Consider the following 21,511-nt stretch of genomic DNA (forward strand, 5'->3'; position numbering starts at 1 on the left):
CAGTGAATCCTGATATTTCATCCTACTTCCCCTCCGGCCCCTGACTGTATCTTTCCTTCCACACCCGTCCTGCCGCAGACCTGCTCAGGTCATCCACAAGCCTGGAAGACCAGGGTCCATGGGCACCAGCCTAATTAAGCACATTGATGAGCAAAGGAGGGTACAAGGGGTAAGAAAAAGGGAGGGGCAGGAGTGTGGCAGGAAGGCCTTATGCAGCCTTTAGTGCTCCCATCTCTGGTTTTAGGTGGCACTTGTAGGGGGTAGAGGGACAGCCAGATGTCTGTGCCTGACAGACAAGATTTACCTGTCTTTTAGCTGAATGGGCTATAAAGAAATAAGGACCCCTCCTGCAGTTATGATATTACAGAGAGCCAGCCCTTTCAAACCCACTGCTGTATCTCAACCTTCCCCTGGCCCGACTCCCCCATCACCTTTCACTACCCCAACTCTCAGTCATGCTGAGTCAGTCAACACGTGCTGACCCAGTGCAGAGTATTGCCACCTCAGACTTGATCCTCGGATGGCCAACTTACCAGGTCTCGGACATAGGAATCTGGCCGCTGCAGCTTCACCTTTTTTCCCGTGCTAGTGTCTATCCAGGTGTTGGCCCCATAGATCATGGTGATGGGCACATCTTTTCGAATCAAGTGAATTCGCTCTAACATGGGGCGCCGGGCCCAGCCGAAGGACTCCATCATGGCTTTGAATGCTGTCTCCCCACTGAAGAAACAAAAAAGGGTGAAGCAATGAACAGAGTAAATGTTGAAGCATAAAATGTCACCTTATGGGGGGAAGAGTTGCCGTTGTGGTGCAGCAGAAGCAAGTCTGACTAATATCCATGAAGACTTGGGTGTGAACCCTGACCCCGCTCAGTGGGTTAAGGATCTGGTGTTGTGGTGAGCTGTGGTGTAGGTCACAGACGTAGCCTCAGATCCAGCGTTGCTGTGGCTGTGGTGTAGGCTGGCAGCTGCAGCTCTGATTCGACACCTAGTCTGGGAACCTCCAGACTTCTAGTCTGGTATGGCCCCAAAAAGAAAAAAAAAAAAATGTTGCCCTGTCCATCTCTTCAGAAGCCGGGGCAGTATCTCCATCATCTTTGTGTTCCTCTCAGAGCCCAACACGGGGCTCATTAAATATTGGAAAGATTAGGAGACAGGACTGAATCTCCAGAGGCTCCTGTCACAGAAGGTTTAGGAGTCACACACTTGTAAAAACCCCATGGCACCAAGAACTGTCCAAGAGCGTAAGAGGCTACTATACTATACTCAACAAGTATTTCTGTGTCATCCCTGACCTGTGGTGACATATGAACAAGACAGTGCCTGCCCTCTTGGAGCTCACATTTTCCACATTAAATAATGAACTATATGATTAGCCATTTAACTTCAAATTTCCCACCAAGTTCTAGGAGAACACAGGCGAGGCACTTGGCCTGCTGGGGCTGGAGGAGGCCGTCAAGGGGCTCACTTGAGGTGGACTCTGAAGAGCAAACAATGCAGGCGCACAAAGGGCTCGCTGAGGAGACTGGAGTGAAATGTTTTTTCTTTTTCTTTTTTGTCTTTTAGGGCCACACCCGTGGCATATGGAGCTTCCCAGGCCAGGGGTTGAATCAGAGCTGTAGCTGCCTGCCTATGCCACAGCCACAGCAATTCTGGATCTGAGTGGCATCTGTGATCTAGACCATAGCTCATGGCAACACTGGATCCTTAACCCACTGAGCGAGGCCAGGGATCAAATCTGCATCCTCATGGATGATAATCAGATTCATTTCTGCTGAGCCACTAAGGGAACTCTGAAAGGTCAGTCTTGTAGGATCCTCAGGGAGGGGAGGGGAGCAGCAGTTTGTGAGTTTGTGAGAAGCAATAATGGCTGATCTAATCTATTTTGTTCCCTGGCCATTTCCTTAGGGAAAGCTAACTGAGGCCATACCCTGAGGGGTCTGCAAGACTGAGGTGGAAGCTGTTGTCCAGGCTGCTCTGTGGTTTTTGCAGGGAGCAGGAGAAGCTGGGGAGATTGCCGCCTAGCAGGCTCAGCCTGTTCAAGCCATTATATCCCTAGTGTCCTCTGCACCCCTGAGATGAAGAGGAGCCCAAGTTTGCACAGGTCACCAGAAAGACAATTCTTCCTTTTTTTTTTTTCTTTTTTGGCCATGCCCATGGTATGTGGAAGTTCTTGGGCTGGGAATCAAACCTGCACTACAGCAGTGACCCAAGCCATAGCAGTGACAACACCTGATCCCTAACCTGCTGAGCCACCAGGGAACTCCAGAATTCTTCCTTAAGACATTGTAGCACAGTAGAAAAATCATGGACTCTGGTGTCAGAGAGACATGAATTCAAATCCTGGTTACACTTTCCTAGCAAGTCGGGAAACCAGAACACACCTTAATTTTCTCATCTACAGACTGGAGAATTATACCCACATTATTATGAAAAATGAAAATATGTACAAAGCCCCTAAGTTTAGGTACCCCGCCCCCCAAATATTTTTCTTTGGCTGAATTATATATTTTCCAAGGGAATAATAAGAGTGACCGTGAGCTCTCATCAGGGTGAATACCTTGGATACACCCAGGGGCATATCAACTTGAGTGGTGGTGTTTGGAGGGAGGGGACCGGTTATCACTGATGTCATTTCTGCTTCCTCCAGGACCCACAGGAGTAGCGTGAACTTATATTCTTTTTTGTTCGTCTTTTTAGGGCCATACCCACGGCATATGGAAGTTCCCAGGCTAGGGGTCCAATTGGAGCTGTAGCTACTGGCCTAAGCCAGAGTCACAGCACATGGGATCCAAGCCGCATCTGAGACCTACACCATAGCTCAAAGCAATGCCAGATCCTTAACCATTGAGCGAGGCCAGGGATGGAACCCTTATCCTCATGGATACTAGTTGGGCTCATTATTTGCTCAGCCACTAAGGGAATTCCTCATGACTGTATATTCTGTGGCTTAGACTGGGAGGTCATTCATTATACAGAACTAGGTCTGGGACCGGGGAATGCTTAGAGGAAAGGGCTAGGGTTGGGTCTGCGGGGCCTCAGAGGGTGTGCGACTGGCACTGAGCCCAGTGGGGGCTGAGAGGGGTCGAGAGCAGGAAGCAGGGGCTACCTGATTTGACTGTTGAGCTGAGTTTCATACTGCTGCTAAAGCAGAGCCCTTCAATCAGCTGAACTCCTGAGGAATGTTGGATGGACAGTTCCCACGCTGCCTGAAAGCTGTCTGGTTTTTTTCTCCCCCACCCCTCATTTTTTTGGCCACAGCATGAGGAGTTCCTGGGCCAGAAATACGCTGCAGCTGTGGCAATGCCAGATCCTTAACCCATAGTGCCAGGCCGGGGATCAAACCAGTGTCCCAGTGCTCCAGAGACACTGCCAATCCCATTGGGCCACAATGGGAATTCCAGCTGTCTGGCCTTGAGGCTAATGCTCAGACAGCACTGCTGGAATGCAAAACCCCAGCTGCTATACAGCTTTGTGCTGAACAGGTCTGAAATGAGGCAGGGCAGTGCTCTGCTCCTGATGATGCCTCCCAGAAGCTTGGGGTAAGGCCCCCACAGAGGTGGTGCCTCATGGTATCAGCCACTTACATGGCACTGCCCAAGGGAACCATTACCTCCCTGACTGTGCTCTGGATGCCAGTTATCAAGACTTGTGGGGCAGATCAGCAGGCTTGTGGGGCCTACTGCCTGAGTTGTCATAGATAAAAACTTCTTGACATTCTAGTGACACCCTCCCAAATCTCCAAAAGATAGAGGAGGCATTCCTGTCCAATGGTATTTCAAGATGCACAAAATTAAATTTTAAAGTGTGTACTCTTCCCATCAGCAATTCTATGTTTAAGAATGTAATCTTGGAGTTCCTGTTGTGGCTCAGTGGTTAACGAATCCAACTAGGAACCATGAGGTTATGGGTTCCATCCCTGGCCTCGCTTAGTGGGTTAAGGATCCGGCATTGCCTTGAGCTGCGGTGTAGGTGGCAGATGCGGCTCAGCTCCCATGTTGCTGTGGCTGTGGTGGAGGCCAGCAGCTACAGCTCCGATTAGACCCCTAGCCTGAGAACCTCCATATGCCACAAGCCCTAAAAAGACAAAAAACAAAAACAAAAAAAGAATGTAGTCTAGAGGGAGTTTTTGTTGTGGCACAGCAGAAATGAATCCGACTAGTATCCATGAGGATGTGGGTTTGATCCCTGGCCTTGCTCAGTGGGTTAAGGATCCAGCGATGCCATGAGCTGTGGTGCAGGTCGAAGACGCAGCTTGGATCCCACATTGCTGTGGCTGTAGTGAAGGCCAGGAGCTATAGCTCCAATTCGATCCCTAGCCTTGGAACATTTCCATATGTTGAAGGTGCAGTCCTAAAAACCAAAAGAAAAAAAAAAAAAAGAAAGCAGTCTAGGAGTTCCCGTCGTGGCGCAGTGGTTAACGAATCCGACTAGGAACCATGAGGTTGCGGGTTCAACCCCTGCCCTTGCTCAGTGCGTTAAGGATCCAGCGTTGCCGTGAGCTGTGGTATAGGTTGCAGACCCGGCTTGGATCCCGCGTTGCTGTGGTTCTGGCGTAGGCCGGTGGCTACAGCTGTAGGCCGGTGGCTACAGCTCCGATTCGATCCCTAGCCTGGGAACCTCCATATGCCACGGGAGCGGCCCAAAGAAATAGCAAAAAGACAAAAAAAAAAAAAAAAAAAAAAAAAGAATGCAGTCTAGAGATACAGTCACATGTGTGCCAAGGAAGATATTGAAGAAGGGTCTCTGAAGCAACGTCACATGATAGCTCATACAGAAAACAAGAACATTTGGGAATAAGTGGTCTGAGACAGAAGACTTTCTTCCTTCCTCCCTCCCTCTCTTCCTTCCTTCCTACCTTTCCTCCTTCCCTCCCTCTTTCTTTCTCCCCTTTTTTCTCCCTTTCTCTCTCTCTCTTCCTAAAAATACCATGTTCAGGAGTTCCCATTGTGGTTCAGCAGAAATGAACCTGACCAGTATCCATGAAGATGCAGGTTTGATCCCTGGCTTCGCTCAGTGGGTTAAAGATCCGGCATTGCCATGAGCTGTGGTGTAGGTCACAGATGTGGCTCAGATCTGGTGGTGTTGCTGTGGCTGTGGCGTCTGGGAACTTCCATATGCCGAAGGTGCTGCCCTTTAAAAAACAAAAAACAAAACAGCAACAAAAAACCATGTTCATATCACTTTTTCAGTTGAAAAAAAAATCTTTGCAAATGTTTCCAGACACTTGCCTGTCAGGCTAAGAGCAAGGGTCTTTGTCTAGAAATGGGTGGCATGTTTAATTCATCTATTATCTTCTTCATCTCGTTGTGCCTATTCCTGGGGAAGTCTCTTGAAATAATCAAGCCTCCTAATGCCTATGTGGCCCCAGCTGGATGAGAGAGAGGAAATACATACAGCACAGAATGATGGTGGGACCGTTCTGGAGTCTGCCAGCAACTAGAGTTTTAGCTCCAAACCCATGGACACCGAGCTGGCTCCAGGAGCTGCCTCACCTGGGATTCTGTGCATTGCAGTGGTAGATATACTCCGATATAGTATCATCTTCAAAGAAGTCTGCAAACTTGCGCTTGAAGTCCGGTCGGAATCGCTGGACCAGGCCGGGCCCTGGGAGGGGACAGAACCGGGAGGGACCGGGCTGGTGGGGAGGAAAGACTCCCACCCTGTGCACGTGTGAACAACTTTAACCAAACATTATTTCTCCTGAGGTTTGTTTGCTTTGTATACTTAACATCATAGTGGCAGAAAGAGTCTGGGGAAGTTCCAGGTGGCTACAAATGAGAGTCAGTTGGTTACCAAAGAATTGAGACCGTCTAATGTCACTGAGGGACCAGATTATTTTCAGGTCAGTGAAGTCCCAAGTTCTCTTTCTCCAAGGATCACGAGCCTCATAAGAGTCCATGGTTGAGATGCTTTGCTTTTATGTCTGGGCTATGTTCTCTTTCTCCCTGAGACCCTTCGTGGCCTTTTCTTCTTCTGAAATCACCTCCCTCAAACCTCTCATTCAGGCCTGTAATGGAATACGAGTGAAGAGGTAAACCTAACACTGGCATCTCAGACTCTGTGCACAGTTTTAGAGCAATCTGTTCCCTTCATTGTTCTTTCTACAGTATACGTACAAGCGGTAAGGCACTTGAAATAGACTATAAAAATTGGGCCTACTGGTCAACTCCTGACCTGTTCCTCTCTCTGGACTGGTGTGCTCTCTCTTTGTGAGAAGCAAGGGGTAAGAGGGAGGCACAGCCAGGATGCCCTGGGCCCTGGCCCTCCTCCATGGCTGCCAGCCAACAGTCCCCGCCATACTAGCTCTGACGTTCACTCATTTCTGGACTTTCTAGAGTGGTAAGGGCAGGGCCTCTCCTTTGAAAAGGATTACAGAAGGCCTGCTGGAGTCCACAGTGCTGGGAACCCTAAGAAGGTTAGCCCTCTGTCCTTTGGTCTCTTGTCTTCAGGTCTACTGCTTTCCTTCCTTTCTTCCCAAACTCCTACCTTCTGCTCAAATGCTCCTTTTTCTCTTTTATCCAGAGCCATTCTGTTTCTCTTGAAGGCATAGAGACAACTCTTATTCATCCATTGGCAATTAATTCATAAAATTGGCTATCACTATATATACATAAGCCATCAGTACACGACAGAGGGTCACAGATCTTTTCCGTAGCAGAAATATGCTTTTCACTTTCTCAGACTAAAAAGCTTCCCTGAAAGGAAGGGTGCTGGCAGTGTGAGGTCAGAAGGCCGGGGCTCTGTTGGAGGCTCTGGCTCTGACTCTGACCTTTCCTGGCTGCAGGTGCTGGGTGAGCTGCAGAGATGGGATCCAGTGGTGGTTACCAGGCTGAAACCAATAGGCTGCCATAAACTCACACATGGAGCATAAAAACCCAGCAAAGGGAGAGCCACCTCACGGTCCCTTTCTCCCTCTCTCTCTCTCCCCGGGTCTAGCCAAGGCACAGAGCAGAAGTTCTGCTACATCTATCCCTTGCACAGGAAAGCTTTTTCCATGCAGATAAAGGAAAAAAAATGAACCTTCTGAAACTGCAAAGACATCTGGTCCAGAGTAACAGTTTTAAGTAACAGTGCTAGGCCTATTCCCATTTTGCATGAATAAGTAGGGATGGTAAGAGTCCAGATGAGTGGGGCTTCTAGAACGGGACAGTTTAGAGGAGATAGTTTTGTTAGGGGACCATTGACCCAAACTGCCCCACCTTGGCCAAGGGCAATAGCCACTTGCAAGAGCTGTTTCACAGCACGAGGCCCAGATAAGGAACATGGTGCTGCCCTGATGACTAATGGGGAGAATTTGGGAGGGGCCGATAGGAGGGAGGATACAGCCAACCTTCCAGGATCCTTGGCGTTGGACTCCATCTTGGCTGAGAGGTGCAGGTGCCACCAAGAAGGACCCTGAGCCAGACCAAGCACAGGCTGAGCAAGACGATTGGCTGGAGACAACCAGGAAACTGAGCCCATTCCCATAAAACCTGAGACAGTGAGCCACACAGAAGAGCCATTCTCCTGGGTCCCCTTACCCTGCTGCTCTCTGCCCAGGTGCCCCTTCCCAATAAAGTCTCTTGCTTTGTCAGCACGTGTGTCTCCTTGGACAATTCCTTTCCAAGTGTTAGAGAAGAGCCCATTCTCGAGCCCTGGAAGGGGGTCCCTTCTTCCTGCAACAGTTTCTCCATCTGCAGGGTACTCACCCCAGGGCCCAGCTACTCGAAGAACAGCCAGTGGATTGGAACGCCCTAGGACAGAGGCCACAGCCTTGACCCAAGTTGGGGGTGCACGGATCTCGCTGGGGTCAGTTGGTCGGAGGGGAAAGCCCCACGGGTCCACCAGAATGAGGTGTTTAACTCTGAAGGAGGAAAAAGGACCAGACAAGTTGTCTTTGCTGTAAGGTTCCATAGCCCTCAAATCGCCCAGGAAGAGGAGAACTATTAGAAACAAAACCTGGAAGTTCCCAGTAAGGCACAAGTTTGGGTTGTGAAGGAGGTGGGTGGCTCCTTACCTGTCAGGGTACTTGATTGAGTAGGAGGTGGCCAGGAATCCTCCCAGGCTGTGCCCCAGGAGGATCATACTGGGGATCCCCATGGTCTCCCGCCATGTCTCTATTGAAGTCACAAACTCGTCCTCGGCTCCCTCTGGGTCCCTCGGGAATGTTGGCCTCGAGCTTCGCCCGAAGCCCAGCAGATCGAAGGTGTGCAGCGTGCGGCGGGCACTCAGTGAATCCATGTTGAGGATCCAGAGGCCCACACCGCCCCCGAAGCCGTGCACCATCACCAGCGGGGTGCGGTCCCTGAGCTCGGGGCTCACTGTCACCGTCCAGATCTTGTTCTGGTTTGGGAGGGACACATATCGGGCCAGGAACTTGTTCTGCAGGCCTGGAGAGAGGGGGTCCAGGGCAGAGTGATAAGACTGAGTACTGACAGTATCATTCTTCTGCCTGGACTCTCTTCTCTTTGGCTCTCTCTCAGCCCCAAGCCCTTCCTGACCTCCCTTTTCTTGCCTCTTATAACTCAGACCATATAGCCTAAGAGTTCAACTCCAAGTACAATTTGTAGACAGTCTCGTCTGTAGGTGTTGAGAAGGGCCATCTTGGAGTTCCCGTCGTGGCTCAGCAGAAATGAATCTGACTAGCATCCATGAGAACGCAGATTCCATCCCTGGCCTCACTAAGTGGGTTAAGGCTGAGGCATTGCTGTGGCTGTGGTGTAGGCCAGTAGCTACAGCTCTGATCTGACCCCTAGCCTGTGAATCTCCATATGCCACAGGTCTAGCCCTAAAAAGACAGAAAAAAGAGGGGCCGGAGCTCCTGTTGTGGCTCAACGGAAATGAATCTGACTAGGAATCATGAGGTTGCGGGTTTGATCCCTGGCCTCGCTCACATCTGGTGTAGCTATGAGCTGTGGTGTAGCTTGCAGATGTGGCTTGGATCTGGCATTGCTATGGCTGTGGCTTAGGCTGGCAGCTGTAGCTCTGATTTGACCCCTAGCCTGGGAACCTCCATATGCCGCAAATGTGGCCCTAAAAAGCAAAAAAAAAAAAAAAAAAAAAAAAAAAAAAAAAAAAACAAAAAAAAAACGACAAAAAAAAAAAAGAGGGGCCATCTTATTCCCTGAGGCTGTTTGCCTGGCTCCCTTTGTGCCCAGGGAGGCAGGGACCCCACTTTCCTCACAGAGCTCCAGAATCCATCACTCGTGTACTTGTAGGTATTTGGAGCTGACTGATGGGCAGAAGTGTCCTCATGGGGGTGAGGTGGGGGGATTGAGACAGGTGGAAGGGGTAATGGACTGAACCACAGGCTCATGCCTCTTAGGGACAGACTGAGGTGGGCAGGGCTTGCTCTGCTGGGGTCAAGGCAGTCACATGAGTGTGGGACAGGGAAGACCGTCTGAGAAGTACTGGGAGATGGGGCTCAAGGGACTTGTGTGAGTCAGTGGCTGCTGATACTCCTGGGATGCCCGGCCCCAGAGCTGGTCTATCAGAATCCCCAACTCCTCTGTTAACTGACTAAGTGAGGGGGCTAATGGGGTCGAACACAAGGAATATTAAGAGAATAGAAGACTGTTGGTTCCTCGTAGGAAGGTGGTAAGTCTAAGAAGTGCTTGCCTTCTTGATGAGAGAGGGAGAAACAGAAAAGGAGAAGAATAGGAGAAGGAAGATGCAAAAGAGAGGACGTGCATGTGTGTATGTGTTGTGTGATAATAGTTGGTACAGGGTTTGCGGTGAAGTTGTGGGATGTGGCAGAAACGAGCATGGGGGATGTCAAAGAGTCAAGACCATGGAATATGTGCCCTCTGGGCAAATCTCTTCCCTGCAATCATTGACATCCTTTCCTCCCACCCCGGGCACGATTCATCAAGAATGAGTGTGCCAGGTTTTGGGAAGATCCTGTATCCTGGGCCTCCAGAGGGAGGTGGGAGAAGCTGTCGCTTCTACTTACACTGGAGGATCCTGGCTTCCACATTCTTCAGCTGAGACATAGAAGTGGGGCGCCAAGTGGGCAGCCAGCTGCTCAGCCAGCCTTGAGGCCTGGGACAAGGAGACACAGAGACACTCACTGTCCGCAATGGAAACACTGATGCTCTCAGCCTTGCTGGCTGTTACAAAAGAGTTATCAGGATGCAGGGTGTTCCCCAGGCTCAGAAGACCTGCCACTAAGGCAGTCAGCAATCCCCTGGCTGCCTGATAGGCTGTTACTCTTCTCTGGTAAATGATTATTAACAATAACATGCGCTTTGTTTCTATAGCTACTCAGAACACCGTGCACCACATTTTACAGTTTACAAAGCCCTTTCACATTTTTTTAATCTCATTTGAACTTTATAACTCCCCTTTGTTACTAGTTATTATAATGTTCAAGGAGGTGGGCAGGGGAGCCAACTTTTAACTAATGTTTCTGTTATCCTTTGCCACCCCTAGGACTGTATGTTCCTCTAGAGCAGGACAAATTCCCAAGCCACCTGTCCTTCTGGCAGGGCACCAGGGCTTGTGTATGCCCTCTTTCAAGCCCCTGGTGTACAGAGCACTGTGTCAGTGCCCAGTTGGGGTCTCAAGCAATCAATCAGTACAGCATTGAACAATGTGATGGGACTTGACAGGGAGCAGGAGGAGGGAAACCTGGGTTCAAGTTCAGCTGTGATTCCCTAACAGGATACAGGTTGCCTTTGGCCTTGTTTCCAGATTATAAGTAGAAAGCTGACCCATGTCCTCACCTCCAATGGCATGCAGTAAAACAGATAAGATAACCTATGTTGCTTTCTACTTTACTCCCAAGGGACTTTAAGTCATTGTAGGGTAAAGGTTGGGAGTGTCAGTTTTAGAATAATTTTTTTTTTAAAAAAGTGGATCTGGAGAGTTCCCTTCGTGGCTCCAAGGAAACGAATCTGACTAGTAACCATGAGGACGCAGTTTCGATACCTGGCCTCTCTCAGTGGGTTAAGGATCTGGCATTGCCGAGTGAGCTGTGGTGTAGGTTGCAGATGAGGCTTGGAACCCACGTTGCTGTGGTTGTGGTGTAGGCTGGCAGCTGTGGCTCTGATTCGACCCCTAGCCTGGGAACCTCCATATGCTGCAAGTGCAGCCCTAAAAAGACCAAAAAAAAAAAAAAGTGGATCTTTCGTCACACTAATATCATTTATAAGCAGAATGGCTTTGGCCTGTTAAATAACCTTTGAGCATCTAGAAAGGTAAGGGGACCTCATAAGCTGCCCAGGACGAAACAGACGCTCAGTGAATGAACTTTTATTTTTCTTTTTCCTCTTTTTTTTTTTTTTTTTTTGCTTTTTTAGGGCTGAACCCTCAGCATATGGAAGTTCCCTGGCTATGGGTGGAACTGGAGCTATAGCTGCTGGCCCACATCACAGCAATGTGGGATCCAAGCCACATCTTCGACCTACACCACAGCTCACAGCAATGCCAAATCCCTACTGAGCAAGGCCAGGGATCGAACCCACATCCTCATGGTTACTAGTTGGGTTTATTACTGCCGAGCTACAACAGGAACTCCAGTTTCCTCATCTTTAAAAAGGAGGTAATAATAGTATCTATCTCATAGGGTTTTATAAAGCTCAAATGAATTAATGCACAGAATAACGCCTAGCACAAGATAAACTCCCAACAAATGTTCTTTTCCTCCAGCTAAATCAGAAGCCGTCTATATTTCCAGTGTTTTTGTAAGTAGCAAATATCAATGACTGAGGTTTGAAATATTGAGGTTGCAGCTGAAACTGGTCCGTCAATGGTTGTACCCAGATGAGCGCTGTCAGTCTCAATCATTCAGATCCTGCAGAGACACAGAACTCTTTGAATAACCCACTGGAATTCCTTGTAGGCTTGAAGCATAGGCACCGAGACCACAGAATGTTGCCAGTCTTAAGAGACAAACTCTCCATCCCACAGAGACTGTGGCAGGTCAGAGCATGTCATCTGGACCCCACATTGCCTTGTAACTGCTCAAAGCAGTACTCAGGAGATGCTGTCCCAAGGAATACACTTCAGGGAGAGGTCTACCTCTCTTCTTCAAAAATGCTACAGGTAAAGCACTAGAAATAGTGCCTAGCACACCATCTGCTCAATATCACTGGGGAGATGAGGGCTGCGGTGGGGAATTGAGGCAAGGATCAGAGCAGTCACTTAGCCATGAACTTGGTCTGGCTGGGGTGGTCTCTTCCCTCTAGAGTGCTTTTACCCTGAATATGGGTGAGGCAGAAGAGCTTCTACGCTGAGTGAGAAGCCTGTTCTGGACCTCTATGAACTTGAGGCCTCCTAACTTCTTTGGGCTGGATTCTTCATTTGTAAAATGGAGCTGAACTACCTGCATTTCCCTAAGTCACCGCAGCTGCTGCAAATTTCCTCTTGGAAGCATCATTTTAGAAAGGACCACTCTTCTGGGCAGTTCCTTCAAGCCCAGGAAGCTATTATTGTCATAAAGTTAGTTTTGCAAGCAGCTCTGAAAAGGGGGAACAGTAGGATCCAGGAAAGGCCCAGTTTCAACCACGGCTTGGCTGGAAGCTGAGTCATTCTCCAAACAACTTTTCCTTGCTCCCATCAGACTGTGAATTACTAGTCACACCACCTACAGGTGGCATCCCAAACTTGATGTCCTTGAGACAGTGGTCACACATTCCAAAAGCTCTAATTCTGAAACCGCAGCAGGAAGGATATTGTTATGAGGATTTAAAACTATCTACTAAGGATTATCAGTGGCTAAGTGTCTCGTTGGGCGAGAGCTGAAACTTGACTTGAAAGCCCACTACCCAGACCAGTCACAGCGCGGTGGAGCGCTCTCTCTCTGCTTCCCACGCCTTCTCCGTGCCGGGCTAAGCGAGGCTCTTCCCACACTCCCAACTCCCGACCGGGAGCAAATCCAGACGAGCAGACCTGGCTGCTACCCCCCGCACCCGCGTCCAACACGCTTGTTTCGGAGGAGTGGAGACATCACCACTAAATCTAATCTCAGGGTGCAGCGACTAGTGGGGAGCGAGGAATAATCGCGAAGACCAAAGTGGAAAGTCAAAACCGCTGGGCTGCAGGCAAGCTTATTTTCCATTGCTCCCCTGGCTCTGCCACCGCCTCTTCTGGGCAAAAGCAAAGCAAGCAAACGCAACGCCCGGCCCTCCCCTGAAGCCGACCTGAAAACGGAAAGGCGGGAAGGTGTCTAAAACTGTTCCTCAGCCACAAACAGTCCCAGGATCATGGCCCAGAGAGAGAGAGAAATAAAGAAAGAGACAGGATTAACTCACTGCTGCTCCAGATCATCAGCCATAGTAAACAAGCCCTGCCGGGTCGAGCCGAACCAGCCCATCCCTCCACCTGACGCCAGCACCAGCTGACCCAGAAAAGGGTCGGATAACAAAGTGGGGCGTGGCCAGCGCCCTGAGCAGGGAGGCGGGGCCCCAGGACTGGCTGGACAGCCGGGCACTAGACACGTGAGGTGTCTCTGAGACCCTCACAAAATAAGACAGTTATCCTGGTCGCATATTTGGGGGCAGTGAGAGTAGTACCGAAACTACCGAGTCCTTCACAGGAAAGCCATCCTCTGATAATTAAAGTGACAGAACTATCCCTGTAATCTTCCGCATACTTTTTGGGCTTCCCTATTTTAGTCGTCCCAGCCCCTCTAGTATTCCCCTTATTATTTTTTTCTTTTTTCCTTTTTAGGGGCCTCACCTGTGGCATATGAAGTTCCCAGCCTAGAGGTTGAATTGGAGCTGCAACTGCCCGCCTGTTACAGCAAGTCTGGATCCCTGACCCACTCACCGTGGCAGGGAATCAAACCTGCATCCTCATGATTACTAGTTGGATTCATTTCCTCTGAGCCACAACAGGAACTCTCTGTTTTGTTTTAGCCTTCCTGCTGGACTCAGGAGATTCTGAGATTTCTTCTTTCCTTACAGTGTGAAACTGATTTGATTATAAGGGCTTGAGGTTTAAGAGAATCGGCATTTAAAGAGTTTATGGGTCTAGAAATTTGCAAGGTGAGGGGTAAAGTAGTACAAATAACAGACGACCTGTCTCTTATTCATTCTTACAACAATGAATGGTCCTAGGGGTTTCCTGGTGGCCCAGTGGGTTAAGGATCTGGCAGTGTCCTACTGTGGCTCAGGTTGCTGCTGTGACACAGGTTCAATCTCCGGCCCGGAAACTTCTGCATGCCGTGGACCCAGTCAAAAAAAAAGCAGAGTGGTCCTAAACTTCAGGATGCATAGCAATCATCTAGAGAGCTTCTTAAAAATTCAGCTTTCCAAATCTCGGCCTCTGAGATTTTAAATAATTTGGTTTGGCTTGATGCTAAAAGCTGCATTTTTAGGAAGCACTTCAGATGGTAGAGTTCAATGAGACTCCTTGGAAATTAAAAGCATAATTTCTGGGTTCAGAAATCTGGGTGAAGTTCAATTTATCTTTGCCACTTATCCACTGCATGCTCGTGGGTAAGTTATTAGTGTCTCTTAATTTTATTCCTCTGTCTTGTGTCTTATAGTAAGGATTGACAAAGATAATTCAGTTATACATTTAGTACTTTTGTTTATGCTAAAAATTATTACTGGAGTTCCCACTGTGGCACAGTGGGTTAATGGTCCAGCTTGTCTCTCTAGAGGTATCAGTTTGATTGCCAGCCTGGCACAGAGGGTTTAGGATCCGGTGTTGCTACAGCTGTGGTGTTGGTTGAGGCTTCAGCTTAGATTTGATCCCTAGTCCAGGAACTTCCATACGTCTAAGGGGCAGTTGGAAAAAAAAAAGTTACTATTGTATACCTATTCAAAGCCAAGCATTATGTAAGGCACTAAGAATGCCATTATCAAAAGGAAAGAAACAGGCTGATCTAGTGGTAACACAGGCTTTCTATCTGCTGCCACCCTAGTCTGTTTGTCCCTTTGCAGAGCTGGCAACTTTGTGTTCAGAGCTCAGCTCATCCTCCTCTCTTGTGAGGCCTTTCCTGACCACAGGGTCTAAAAGGGACCCCCACCCACCCAGCCACTCTATCACATTTATTTTCTTCTTAATATGTATCACCATCTTAAATCATTGTGCATATCTATGGACTCATTTATTACGTTTTCTGCCACTAGAGCTGAAATTTCCCAGAGGACCTTGTTTGTTTTGTTCTCAACTTTTGCTGCCAGCCTCCAGGACAGAGTGTGGCAGCGTACACAATCAGACTTACTGGATAAAGAAATGAATGAAATGTCTAGTGAGGAAGTATATGTGTGAACAGTTACTCATAAAACAATGTGCTAAGTGTTATGGAAAGGGAATGTTGCCTGCCATTCCAGTGAACAAAGAATAGGAACTGCCATCAAGCCGCCACTGCAGCCACTGGTTCCCCCACTCCCCTACCCCACCATGGTGTGTGCCCTGAGGGGAATTTAGGATGGAGAAAAACAGGAAACATTCTGTGCTCTGGATACTGGCCCTAGAAAGTTAAGATGCATATCTAAGGAATAATTTCAATGAGCCCCAGACTTTTGCATCTTCACATACATAGAAAAACACTGAGGTCATTAGAGATGTCTGTTTTTTGTAATTAGTAGTGATTAAAAAAAATTTTTTTTTGATTGTGCCTGCAGCATGTGGACGTTGCCAGGCCAGGAATAAAATCTGAGACACAGCTCTAACCAGAGCCACAAGCAGTGATAACACTGGATGCTTAACCTGCTGAGCCACTAGGAAACTTCAGCAGTAATCTTTTGATGTTTGACTACGTGTTTTCTTGATTTTTTTTTTTTAGGCAAAAACTCCTATATATCCTGGCTCCTCCCTTACTCTAAGGAGCAGTTCGTCAGACCTTTCTAAGAGGCTATAGTCCTCAGTGAGTCCCCAAATAAAACTTAACTCTCGACTTTCAGGTTGTGCATTTTCCCCTGACCTACAGTGTCAGGGGTTTTGGAAGCTGTACCATACAGGAAATCCCAGGCTATGTTACTGTAAGATAAAGCAACAAAGTCTCCCACTTTTCTGAAAACCTGTAGGATGCAGAACTTTTTGAGACAAGGATGACCTGCTGGAATGGGTATTAGATCTTGCTAGACCTCATCTCCTGAGGCAGTGCAGAGAAGCACTGTATTTTTTTTTTTTTTTTCCTAAACCAGCTCTATAGGACAGGGTGGTTAGAAGAAGGAAAGCCGAACATATGAAAAATGCCTTTTATAACCAAAGTTAATAGATCCCTAAGGTGTCCCTGCTGCTGATGTAGACTTGCCTGCTGCACAGCAAAACTAATTTACTGACACTAGGCTGTGGCGAAGGAAGTTATAGTGGTTATTGCAGGGCGCAGACAGGAATACAGGTGGCTTGTGCTTGAAAGACCCAAACTCCCTGATGGCATTCAGGAAGGGCTTTTATTTTTTACTTTTATTTGCTTTTTAGGGCCGCACTCACGGCATATGGAAGCTCCCAGGCTAGGGGTTGGTTGAATTGGGGCTACAGCTGCCGGCCTACACCACAGCCACAGCAACACAGGATCCAAGTGGTGATTTCGACCTACACCACAGCTCATGGCAATGCCGGATCCTTAACCCTCTGAGTGAGGCCAGGGATCAAACACGCATCCTCATGGATCCTGGTTGGATTTGTTTCTGTGGAGCCACAATAGGAACTCTCAGGGAAGGGCTTTTAAAGGCTACATTTGAGGTGACAGTGGCCAGGGGCATGCCTTTCTTCTGATTGGTTGGTGGTGAGGTAACAGGGTGATGTTTCAGGGATCTTAATCATCAACCTTCTAGGGTCTTTGTGCTTCTGCTCAGCAGGTAGCCACCATCTTCCACCTGAGTGGCAGGTGTTAATTTCTGTAGAGCCACTCAAAGATATGCATCAGATCATCATGTATATCCATTGAGGGGGAACCAGGGCTGTTTTATCACTGAAGTATTGTTTCTTGCTGGCTTCTCCTTTGTTTCTGTGTTCCCTCATCTCCCTAATTAGTAACTGATTGAGTCTGCTCTATGGAAGTCAGGGAAGGCCTTGAAGACCAAAGCCTTTTTCTACCAACAAGAAAGTGCAGACACACAGGGGCTTTTGTACCAGGGAGGTTTCTTGCAGGGTCCTGCTTGGTTTCATCCCCAGAGCTGGGCTATCTCAGAATTAGGCTGAATCTGTTAGAATTACAGCGTGGAGAAGAGTCTCAGAGTCTGCTCGAGGCAGATCTCTGGGGAGAAATGTTAGGTACTTGTTTCTCCTTATCTTCAAGATAAGGTACACTATGTGCAACTATGAAAGAATACATCTTTCTTCTACCTCCAACATCTTGATTGTATGTTTGATTAAAGTATTAATATGGTCTTTTTTTTTTTTTTTTTTTGTCTTTTTAGGGACAGACCCTTGGCATATGGAGGTTCCCAGGCTAGGGGTCTAATTGGAGCTACAGCTGCTGGCCTACACCACAGCCACAGCAACGCCAGATCTGAGCCGTGTCTGCAAATTATGCCATAGGTCATGGCAACGCCAGATCCTTAACCCACTGAGTGAGGCCAGGGATTGAACCTGCAACCTCATCGTTCCTAGTCAGATTCGTTTCCGCTGCACCACGACGGAAACTCCTTAATATGGTCTTTGTGGATGGAAGCTAATTTTAACAAACTTCTGTGCCTATAAATCACATGAAATATGCCACAAGTAGGTGGAACTGATAACCTGATAGCTCAGGCCTGACAGGGATAGATCATTCTATCTAGTGGGTTGTCGTCTTTCGAATGATCTTTGAATAAAGTCCTTTGATTAAACAAAGGAACTGAGTGCAATTGCTCTAAAGTTGCTCTCTCCAAGATGATAGCCACTAGCCACATGTGGCTACTTAGACTTGAATTAAAAATTCTATTGGACAATGTTGCTCAAGCGGTGAAGATTTCCGCCCCAGGTTACACAGAGTGACTTTGGAAAGAACAATATGGTAAACTCTCTCTTGGGTGCCAGGGAGGGAGCAAGACTGAGGGATTCTTTTTATGGGATTCCCAAAGTCTAGGAGGGAGGGAAATCAGACAAAGCAGCCTGCAGAGTTGTTCTATTCCATCAGGGGCTGCAAAGACAGTTAGGTTAGGCTAAAGTAATATGGGCTTGTGGAAGCTATTTGCTGCTGTACTAGGGCTTAGATCAAAAACTTGACGCTTTAGAAATTTGACTTTGTGCTGTTTGCAATTACATTCCTCTTAACATTTTCTTTTTTGAAAACAGTAACATATTTAATCTGTATATCAGCAAGCAAAGTAAAAGAAAAAACAAACATTTATTTTTCTGTATTCACATCAACAACACTGCTGACACCAAATGTGGATTTTTCCATACCAGGCATTTTCCCAATTCTTTTCTTTTTTCTTCCTTTTTTGGCTGCACCTGTGGCATATGGAAGTTCCCAGGCCAGGGACTGAATCTAAGCTAAAGCTTTGACCTATGCCACAGCTGTGGCAATGACAGATCGTTAACCCACTGTGCAGGGCTGGGGCACTGGCAACACCACAGAGACAAGCAGGATCATTAATCCACTGTGCCATGGCTGGAGCTCCATTTTCCCAGTTCTTGGTGTACACCAACGGGTGTCCTATAATTTAACTCAATTCTGACATGAACTGCCCTGAGTTAGTGCAGATCCCACAGGTTAAGGCTCAGTCCCATAAGACCTTCCCCTCCCCCTACCTTACATGCCAATCTCAAGTTCAGGTTGTCACTTGTGCTTCTGATGACCAGCTACAAAGTGGAGGTTTACGAGATCCCCTCCTCAGGTTTAAAATTTGCTGGAATTGTTCATAGAAGCCAGGAAAACAGTTTACTTACTAGTGTTAAAAAAGAAATAATAGGCCCCAAATGAAGTCACTTATGCTAAGACTAAGACTCAATTCCTAATTGGTCAGTGTGGAATTTTCTGGCCGGCAACCACAAGGTGCTTTCTGTCCCCCAAAGGAAGATGTGGTAATGTGTTACGAAGACCCTTTCTTTTCTTTTCTTTTTTTTTTTAGTGGTTTTTATTTTTGCATTATAGTTGGTTTATAGTGTTCTGTCACAAAGACCCTTTTTATCTCCCATAGGTAGGTTACTTAAAGCTGAAATCTTTTTTATGATTTTCTTGTCTTGCCTTTAAAAACATTTCCCTTTCTGTAGCCCTTTGGGGCTCCTCTCTGCTTGATAATTGGGATGCTGCCTGATTCACAAATTGTTTAATAAAGCCAATTAGATCTTTAAAATTTACTCTGTTGAACTGTTGTTCTTTAACACTAGATTACTGGTTTATTATAAAAGGATAAAATTTAGAACAGTCCTAGAGAAGAGATGCATGGGTGAGATACAGGGGAAGGGACAGAGAGCTTCCATGCCCTCTTCAGGTGCATCATTTTCCCAGCATCTGGATGTGATTAACAACTCCTAAGTTCTGTGAGCCCCTTCGGTTAGTTTTTTTTTTTTTTTTTTTTTTTAAACATTGTGGCCTTATTATACAGGCATAACTGATCATATAATTGGCCACTGGTGACTAAATTCAATCTCCAGCCCCTCTCCCCTCCCTAGATCTGGAAATCTCCCCACCTTGAAATCAAATGATTAGTTCACTTGGCATACAGTTCCTATCCTTAGGAGCTTTCCAAAAGTCACTTCATTAACTCCAGCGTGGCTGAAAGGGGCTTGTTACCAATAACAAAAGATGCCTGGAGATATTTTATTTATTGCTCTGGAGATATTTCAGGAAATGGGAACAAAAACAAACATTATAACAAAAGATGATCCTATTGCTCTTACCACTTAGGAAATAACCAGGGTTTAAGGAGCTCTGTGCCAAGAACAGGAGATGAAGAACAAATATATATTTCTTTCTTTCTTTTTTTTTTTTTTTTTTTGTCTTTTCTAGGGCCACACCTGCGGCACATGGAGGTTCCAAGGCTAGGGGTCTAATCAGAGCTGTAGCCCCCGGACTACACCAGAGTCACAGCAACACGGGATCTGAGCTGCATCTGCGACCCACACCACAGTCACGGCAACATCAGATCCTTAACCCACTGAGCAAGGCCAGGGATTGAACCCTCAACCTAATGGTTCCTAGTCTGATTCATTAACCACTGAGCCATGACAGGAACTCCAAGAACAAATATATATATTTCTTATTATATCACACTATCATACAAGGAAAGGGGATTATGGCCATGCCAGGGCCAAAGTTTTAAAGGTGGAGCTGTCTTATGCACTAAAAGAGAAGACAGATCTGAAGGAAGAGGTGAAAAATATAAGGGAAAAGAAACTCTTCTTTCCTATGCAGGAATTTTTTTTCTTTTCCTTTTCTTTTCCTTCTTTTTTTACAGCTGCACCTGTGGCATACAGAAGTTCCTGGGCTAGAGGTTGAATCAGAGCTTCAGCTGCTGGCCTGTGCCACAGCCACAGTGATGCTTATGGCAATGCTGGATCTTTAACCCACTGAGCAAGGCCAGGGATCAAACCAGCATCTTCACAGAGACTACCTCAGGTCCTTAACCTGTTGAGCCACAACACAAATTTCTTTAGAACAGTCGTTCTCTTTGGAGGTTTTGTGTTTCTTTTGATAAAGAATATCATTTCTGGAGTTCCCGTCGTGGCGCAGTGGTTAACGAATCCGACTAGGAACCATGAGGTTGCGGGTTCGGTCCCTGCCCTTGCTCAGTGGGTTAACGATCCGGCGTTGCCGTGAGCTGTGGTGTAGGTTGCAGACGCGCTCGGATCCCGCGTTGCTGTGGCTCTGGCGTAGGCCGGTGGCTACAGCTCCGATTAGACCCCTAGCCTGGAAACCTCCATATGCCGTGGGAGCGGCCCAAGAAATAGCAACAACAACAACAACAACAACAACAAAAAAAGACAAAAAAGACAAAAAAAAAAAAAAAAGAATATCATTTCTAACTGTAAGGAGATAATACTGTAAAATCATGGGTTTTGCTTATAAAGGCACTTTCTTGCCCTTCCACTTTCCCATTGTTTTATAATGTTGAGGGCTGAAGGGTAGCAGAATACGCCACCCTGAAATATGCCACTTTAGCATAAGGATTCTCTTGAGCTGAAGGCAACTGAGAAGAAGATACAAGAAAAGCTCTCTGTCCTCCCCCTCTTTGCCTCAGCAGGACAGAAAGGTCCTCTTTACCCAGGGAGGAGAGAAGAACTCCAGATCCACATCAGCCCAGAGGGGACACCAGAGGAATCTACCAACAGACTTTACTAACTGGCCCTTATTTTTTCATTAATTTTTCATATGTTTATCTTCTCACAACATACTGCCTTGGAAACTCAAAGTTCTCCTCTGTATTATTACTATTAAAATGTATTGCTTTGATAAGATGTATTGTTTTTTTTTTTTTTTTTTTTTTTTTTTTTTTTTTTGTTGTTGTTGTTGTTGTTGCTATTTCTTGGGCCGCTCCCGCGGCATATGGAGGTTCCCAGGCTAGGGGTTGAATCGGAGCTGTAGCCACCGGCCTACGCCAGAGCCACAGCAACGCGGGATCCGAGCCGCGTCTGCAACCTACACCACAGCTCACGGCAACGCCGGATCGTTAACCCACTGAGCAAGGGCAGGGACCGAACCC

At 47.2% G+C, this 21,511-nt stretch overlaps 1 protein-coding gene across 5 annotated transcripts in view; it reads right to left on the minus strand.

The window, feature by feature from the left end:
- Positions 1–21,511, minus strand: part of ABHD4 (abhydrolase domain containing 4) — a 35,289-nt gene that overhangs the window by 9,796 nt on the left and 3,982 nt on the right. For 2 of the 5 annotated variants that reach the window (XM_005666276.3, XM_005666277.3), the window contains exons 1-6: positions 13,235–13,364; positions 9,934–10,022; positions 7,999–8,371; positions 7,691–7,845; positions 5,495–5,606; positions 534–720 (exon numbers count right to left, since the gene is read on the minus strand). In XM_005666276.3, coding sequence (XP_005666333.1) covers positions 534–720; positions 5,495–5,606; positions 7,691–7,845; positions 7,999–8,371; positions 9,934–10,022; positions 13,235–13,296 — 978 coding nt within the window. In that variant the 5' untranslated portion in view covers positions 13,297–13,364. Of the gene's footprint in view, positions 1–533; positions 721–5,494; positions 5,607–7,690; positions 7,846–7,998; positions 8,372–9,933; positions 10,023–13,123; positions 13,365–21,511 lie in introns of those variants that run through there. The other 3 variants (XM_021099268.1, XM_021099269.1, XM_021099270.1) reach the window with 3 other exon arrangements.

Source organism: Sus scrofa, chromosome 7, assembly GCF_000003025.6.
Source record: "Sus scrofa isolate TJ Tabasco breed Duroc chromosome 7, Sscrofa11.1, whole genome shotgun sequence".
Lineage (NCBI taxonomy): Eukaryota > Metazoa > Chordata > Mammalia > Artiodactyla > Suidae > Sus > Sus scrofa.